Source organism: Papilio polytes, unplaced genomic scaffold (assembly GCF_000836215.1).
Source record: "Papilio polytes unplaced genomic scaffold, Ppol_1.0 DF822733.1, whole genome shotgun sequence".
In the NCBI taxonomy this organism is placed as follows: Eukaryota; Metazoa; Arthropoda; class Insecta; order Lepidoptera; family Papilionidae; genus Papilio; species Papilio polytes.
Genome location: NW_013526471.1, coordinates 1,652,604 through 1,660,106, shown reverse-complemented (window position 1 = coordinate 1,660,106; position 7,503 = coordinate 1,652,604). Strand labels below are relative to the sequence as shown.

Sequence of the window (7,503 nt, the reverse complement as noted above, 5' to 3'; positions counted from 1 at the left end):
CTCAATATCGATGTAACAAATCTACGAGTACCACTTGCAGTAAGAAAATATTTAGGATGTGACATTTGTATCTCTTTTATCAGAACATTTACAGTTGTGATATTTAGTATAGATTAGATTGTTATTATCGCTCTTATGTCAATGCAATAAAGTTCACAACAGATTTGATTCTTATCTAACATGATATGAGAATAATATTTTGTTAACGATTGACAGAAATCAGTTTGTGCACTCGCGTTGATCGGAGCACTAGTTTGATATTCAGTTATTTTTAATTCGCACACATAACATATATTTGATGTACAGGAATACATTTTAAAAGTTGTTTGTTTTTTTTTTGGATATGGTTCAAGTTAGAGTTAAAGAAGGATTACTGGAAGGGGAGCTGACTGAAGATGAGATAGGAGGAAAATTCTACAGTTTTAGAGGGATCCCGTATGCTGAACCCCCATTAGGCGATTTGCGGTTTAAGGTAATATTATTTAATAAATGATATTATATAATATTAGTACTAACCGGCTAAATTATTTACAACTAGTTTTTGCCCGCGACTTCGTCCGCGTGGAATTAAACAAAAACAAAAGTAAGTAGCTTATGTGTTCTTCCAGACTATCCTCTACATCTGTACCAAATTTCATTGAAATCGGTTGAACCGTTTAGGCTACAAACTCTAACAAACATCTATCTATCCATCCATCCATCTATCTATACTTTGCATTTATAATATTAGTAAGGTCGTTTTTGTTCAATTTTATTGATAAACATTAAGATTTAAAATTTAAAGTAACTTAATTTTTTTAGCCTCCTCAACCAAAAAAAGCTTGGGATGGCGTGAGAGATGCCAAAGAGTTTGGTTCTGTTTACTACCAAATAAATTTTCACGAACTAGACGCTGGGCCATCTGGTTCTGAAGACTGTTTGTTTTTAAATGTTTACACCCCGGACATTAAGCCAGAGCGTGCCTTACCAGTCATGTTTTATATCCACGGTGGCGGCTTGGTGGGAGGAAGTGGGAACGACGACATGTACGGACCAGAATTCTTGATAAGACATGGCATAGTTTTTGTTACATTTAATTACAGATTGTCAGCTCTAGGCTTCCTATGTCTAGATACTGAAGATATTCCAGGCAATGCTGGTATGAAAGACCAAGTAGCAGCACTCAGATGGGTTAAGGAGAATATTTCTAGCTTTGGTGGAGATCCCGAAAACATTACAATTTTTGGACACAGCGCTGGTGGTCTTAGTGTTAGTTATCATTTAATATCACCGATGACGAAAGGTTTGTTTAAACGAGCTATAGTTAAAAGTGGATCGTTTACATGTCCTTGGGGTCAAACGTTTGAACCACGGGAGAGAGGACTCGCATTAGCAAGAAAATTGGGATGTTATTCTGAAGACGATAAAGAGCTTTACGAATTCTTCAAACGCCAACCAATCGAAAAACTCAACGGTATGCAATTACCTATAACATTTTCTGAAAAAGGAAATAAAGCCTATGATATAATTTTTGGTGTAGTAGATGAAAAGGATTTTGGCAACAATGAGAGATTTATATTTGGAGATGTTATTGAAAAACTACGCAATGGTATACACGAGGGCGTTGAACTCGTAATGGGGTATACTGAAGATGAAGGTCTCATTTATATGCGGAATGCTATATCGATGGAGGAAATGTGCGAATATTCGAATGAATTTCTCCAATTCTTCGTACCGAAATCAATAGCTCATAATTGTACGTTGACGCAACAGTTCGAAGTAGGAAGGAAAGTAAAACAATTCTATTTTAAAGATGAAGTCGTAACAATGGATAATTTAAAAGAGCTTGTCAATTATTTCTCTTTAACAATGTTTACGTATCCTATGTTCCAATTAGCAAGAAGTTGTTCATTGAAAAATAAGGTTTATTTCTACAAATTTACTGGAAAAAGTGAGAGAAATTTTATGGTTCGCATACTACATTTGGAGGACTTTGTCGGGGAAAAAATACCGGTTTGTCATGCTGATGAAATAAATTACATTTTCCCTATGAAGAAAGTTAACCTTAAAATAAACAAAAACGCTAAAAGCTTTAAAATTATCGACCATTTTACAAAACTCTTGACGAACTTCGCTAAATATGGGTAAGAACTATGTTAAATATTATATGTTTTAATTTATACCACTTAAAGCGTGCACCTTTCTCTAGACTATCGCACAACTGTTTAGGCTTGCTTTGATTCCAATGAGTTTGTATGAAGGTGCGCACGCAATCAATTTTTAGTTGTGCAACTAAACAATTGAATTAGCAACGAAGCAGTCGACAATCGCACAACAGTTGGGGAACAATCAAAGGTTTGCGCCCGCTCTTACAACTACTGTATTGTACTCGTATATTGTGTACATTATGATAAGTTTTCACTGCTATAACGCCTGCCTCTAATTCCTAAAAAACAGAGTGACAAAGTATGTCAAATTATCTGTAAGTTAACAATTGAAAGTCATGGTTACACGAATATTTAAGTACTTTTACGTGGATGCGATAAATCTATTGGATATCAAGTGGGCGTGGATGTTTTATATGGTGTTAATTTTTTTTTTATTTCAAGAATTTATTTATTGCCTTAAAAAGAATTACAAAATTCACTTACTTATAGAATTGATTTATCTTACCTTTGTATTATGTATGCAAGCGTAAACTTCAATTAAAAACAGTATTTTCTTTTCCAGAAATCCAACACAGGAAGGAAATTTTTTATTAAAGTGGACTCCGTATAATATAAATGAACAAGCTTACCTTGAAATCAACGAGAATTTAACAACAGGATTCAAGCCTGATAAAATCGAAATCGATTTTTGGGAAAACATCTTTAAAGAGTATCTCCCGCAATCTATACCTTACTAATTTATTTTCAACTAGCTGTTCCCATGCGACTTCATCCGCATGAAATTATAAAAAAATCATTTTATTATTTACATTTGTCAAATTATCAATTGCAAATGTCAAAATGACATGACATCAAACCATGGCAACCTTGATTCCTTGATGTTGGTAGCGACTTATGGTCTCTTTCCCACATTAGGGCTTTTATCCAAAATATTTACCCCAAGTATAATTAAGTGAAAATATATAGCCTAAGGCGTAACGGAAGTGTAGGGCTTTTTATTAAAGGAAGAGTTATCCAAAAATATGCTGTAATTGCTGACATCTTAGGCAACAAAGAAGTGTGTGTTTTCGCTTTATTATAATAGTATAGATGCTTCTAATATTTTAATTGTACAATTAATTATATGTTAATCATTTATACTTCATTTTATTGAATAGCTCATTATTCAACGTATCCGTCTCCAAAGGACCAATTAAAAAAAATGCTTTTTTATTTCGAATGTACTATGACATTGCATTTTTGTGGGTATTTCCATGTTAGTCATCCTAATCAATAGTCAGCCTTCAGAAAAAAAATAGCAACTTACGATGATGTCATTTTTAAATGCTGAATAATGCTTACTTACATATTTTATCTATGTTAGATAACTTACTAAGCCATGATAGCAAAAGATAAGATTCATGACCCACCTAGTTTTTCTCCCAAAGTATTGGAAATTAACCACGCCATCTATTGTCTGAAAAGAACAGTTTACTTTTATAAGAGCGTGCCCACCTTTGACTAAACTATAGCTCAATTTGTCGCGATTGTCGATTGTTTTGCAGCCCATTCAACTATTTATTTGCACAAATAAAAATCGAAATGTGCACTTCCATATAAAGTTATAAGAATCAAAGCGCGAATAAACAGTTATGCGATGGTTTACTCAAATTTGTGCTCACACTCTAACATTTACCAATAGACCAACCAGGATATTTGACTCTGTAACAAAATATCAAAATAGTTTGACAAAATATAGTACTGTAGCCAGGAATCTCTATAAAACAATACGCTATAAGATGTAATGTATCGTATCTATTTTATTTTCTCCATCTTGACGCTAATGGTCACGATTGATGGCGACGAGAATTGGAACATTTACATAGAATTAACTGTCGGTAATATAACAATCGCTTTTAAGTCAGAACGCATAAAGTCATTTCCTATCCATTTATACAGATCAGTAGCTATGTTTTAATTTTTTGCTCTGTACATTTTTCTATTTAATTATTACCTATATATTTGCTAATTAAACCAACCGATGACATCTTACCGAGCTAGATATCCGTGTAACTACATCTTAATGCGAATTCAATGTCTAACAAAGGCAATGTATACAAGTATCAAGACAGATAGGTTTCACTATAATATGCATAGAGAGCACCAGATGGCAGCACTGCAATGGGTTTAGCTCCACCGGATTAGCAGAGAATGTCAGTTGGGTTTACGTTATTTGCCCACTGCCAAATTGCTTTGCACCTGTACATCTAACAGGGTAATTTAAAGTTTTCGCTCTGGCATTGAAATACAATTTTAGTTGCATTTAGTGGAAACAGATGTTAAATTATCTAAATTATCGCTTACGTCTGCGTGGGACGAAAAAACAAAAGATTATGCTCTACATCTTTGTCAAATTTCATCGAGATCCGATCAGCCGTAAAGGTAGAAACTCTTACAAACATCCATCCATCCATCAAAACTTTCACATTTACAATATTTTTATGATTTTAACAGTGGTAGTGCCCGCTTTAATATCTTCGGACGAATGGGCCGGCTCGCCCGGTGTAATACTACGACCACACGGAAAACAGGCGTGAAGTGGAAGCAATTCCGCGTTTCGTCTGATGAGTGTGGTACCGGAGGCCTAATTTTAGTCCCTTTTCCTTTCCACCCTTTTCTTAAGACGAAAGGATGGAAAGGAAAAGTGGATTTGACGGTAGTGGAGATGCATATAAAGGGGAAATGTCCTCTTTATGTGCGTCTTCTCCTCCGTTGGATAAGGGTAGGCAATTCGTCTGCAATTGCAGATGTTTATGGGCAGCGGTCGCTTTCCATTTCGGTGGATTCGGTGGCCGCTTGCTCGTTTGCCACCTTATGTTGTAAAAAAAAAAGGTACATGTCTGTTATCTTTAAGTATAAACATTTATCTAAGTAAGATAATGGCTTCATATAGTCTACTAATTATTTTAATGACCTGTGAAATATAATAGTTTAACTTCGTTTCAACTCTACTATCTACATTTGATTATTGTAGTCGTTAAAAATAGATCATACAAATTATAAAACCATAATAATATTTGCCATTAAAGATAAAGAAACAATTATTTTCTGAGTGTTCGTAAAATAACATTGTAACAGTCAAATATTGGAACGATATTTAAATATGGTTGTAACAACATTGGTAAGACCACGCTCACCATCCACTTGCCCTTACCCGGCACAGTATGTACTGCTCTTCCATACATCTTTATCAGACGTCATATCTGAAACCATTCCTTTCTTAAGCATATCCTCTTTCACACAATCCATCCATACTTTCTTCGGTCTTCCTCTACCTTTGTAGCCATCCATATTCAATCTTAAAACGTTCTGGTTTATGTCCCCATCGTTTCGTCGCATAACATATCCATACCACACTAACCTTTTGCTTCTTAATTTCTCCACCACTGGCTACTTTCAAACTTCCTCTAATGTACACATTCCTAACTCTTACTCTTACTCTTATTGGTAAGACCACGCTAAAATTTGTAAGTCCTTGTGAAACAAAGTGTATATCGTTTCAGTATTCAACCGTTAATGACTCAATGAAAGTGATTGTGGCAGACACTCTATCATAGAAATAAATATCAAAAAATGTATTCGCTAATTAATTCCTCAGAAAACATCTCAAGGCTACGAAAATAAGGCGATTATTTTCTAATGAGAGCTCAAATAAGCTTCTTATAATATAATCGTTTCTTTTCCTTTCTTCAAGAATTCTTAGAAAGTGTTTCTCCTTAATTTTCCTGAAAATTCCCGAAAAAAGTACATTTCAATATCATTATTAAGAAATTCCTTTTAATACGAAATAAATGATTACTATATTATGTAAATAAATAAAAAGATTGGAAGAAAAATATTAATTAAGGGCTCAATCAGCGCTCAGTGTCTGTTTAAGGAACCGTTAAAATCTAAGTACGACTAGATAACTCCAGGGTGTACCCTGAAAACTGACTGAAACCCTGAAAACATACAATCTAATCATACTTCATACTAATATTATAAATTGGATAGTTAAGATGGATGGATGAATGGATGGATGTATGTTTGAGTTTGTAGCCTAAACGACTGAACTGACTGAAATTTGGTATGGATGTAGAGGATATTCTGGAAGAACACATAGACTACTCACTTTTGTTTTTTTTTAATTCCACGCAGATGGAGTCGCGGGCGAAAGCTAGTAAATAAATAAAAATATCAATACTTTAAAAATATTAGTACCTTAAAATTCACTTTATTTAAATAACCGTCAGTACAAATAATCTCGAAACATTTTCATAAAATGTAATAGGGTTGTCGACAACTTTCCTGACATTTCTTTTCGTAAAAAGCTCCCAGTAACGTCAAAATCTTTTAAAAGCTCTTCCAGTACTGCGGTTAATAAAAAGCACATTCCGACTGGTTTTTTATTACAAAAGTATAAAAGTACTTCTCTATTTTTCGATGTCTTAATGGTAGTTTTTAAGACGATCATTAAGTAAAAGAGGTCGGACATATATTTTTAATGTCAATACTAAAAAAAGGTTTTGTAAGTGTTATGATTTGGAGCACACCTTTGACTAAACTATTCCACAACTGTTGTGCGATTGTCGATTGTTTCGCAGGCAATTCAACTGTTTAGTTGCACAACTAAAAGCCGAGTAGTTTGCGCACCTCCATATAAGCGCATAGGAATCAAAGCGAGACTGAATAGTTGTGCGATAGTTTAGTGTGCTCGCTCTTCAGTGACTTTGTGACCACAAAATTTGTTTATATGATTAAAGTAAAAGAACTTTAAACTTAATTTAGAGTGGGATAGCATAAGAATTCTGCTTCTCAAAGATTTAAAACCGTATAATTTTTATCGGAACACGTAGTGTCAAGTGTTACAAATAATCTAAGTAAAAAACTATTATAATATAACAAATGTACTTGAACAATTGGTATTCATTAAAAAAGGCTTCGCTGCAATGATTCCGTTGTTTTAATTGGTACGATACCGCTCGCATCATGTGTTTGTTAAAGTTGGAATTATTAAGAGAGACTTATAAAACTAGACTATAAAATGTACAAAATGATACATTATTAAAATTTTAAACTTTGACAATAATGAATTGTCAAATAACCGTAGGTTTCCACTAACGAAAGATATGTGCAAAAACATTTTATTCTCTGCTTCAAAATCGTACCAAGAAAAAATGTAAATATATCAAAAACTACTGGGCCGATTACAAAAGAACTTAATTTCTCAAAAATTATTTAAAAAAAAAAAAAACCGACTTCCAAACAAAATACACTAAAAACAAAACAAAATGCACTAAAAACAAAACAAAATATTCTCAAAAAAAACAGTACACTA

General features: G+C 33.5%; 1 protein-coding gene across 1 annotated transcript; it reads left to right on the top strand.

Moving 5' to 3' along the window:
- Positions 1-237: 237 nt before the first annotated feature.
- LOC106105817 (esterase FE4-like) lies at positions 238-2,947 on the top strand. The gene is made up of 3 exons (XM_013286272.1): positions 238-472; positions 802-2,123; positions 2,710-2,947. Exons 1-3 carry the CDS (start codon positions 344-346, stop codon positions 2,882-2,884), a joined length of 1,626 nt encoding a protein of 541 aa, XP_013141726.1. The 5' UTR covers positions 238-343; the 3' UTR covers positions 2,885-2,947.
- The last annotated feature ends 4,556 nt before the right edge of the window (positions 2,948-7,503 follow it).

Coding starts and splice junctions, on each gene's coding strand:
- LOC106105817 (XM_013286272.1), top strand. CDS start 344: ATGGTTCAAGTTAGAGTTAAAGAAGGATTACTGGAAGGGGAGCTGACT. Junction 473..801: donor TAGGCGATTTGCGGTTTAAG/GTAATATTATTT, acceptor TAATTTTTTTAG/CCTCCTCAACCAAAAAAAGC. Junction 2,124..2,709: donor ACGAACTTCGCTAAATATGG/GTAAGAACTATG, acceptor TTTCTTTTCCAG/AAATCCAACACAGGAAGGAA.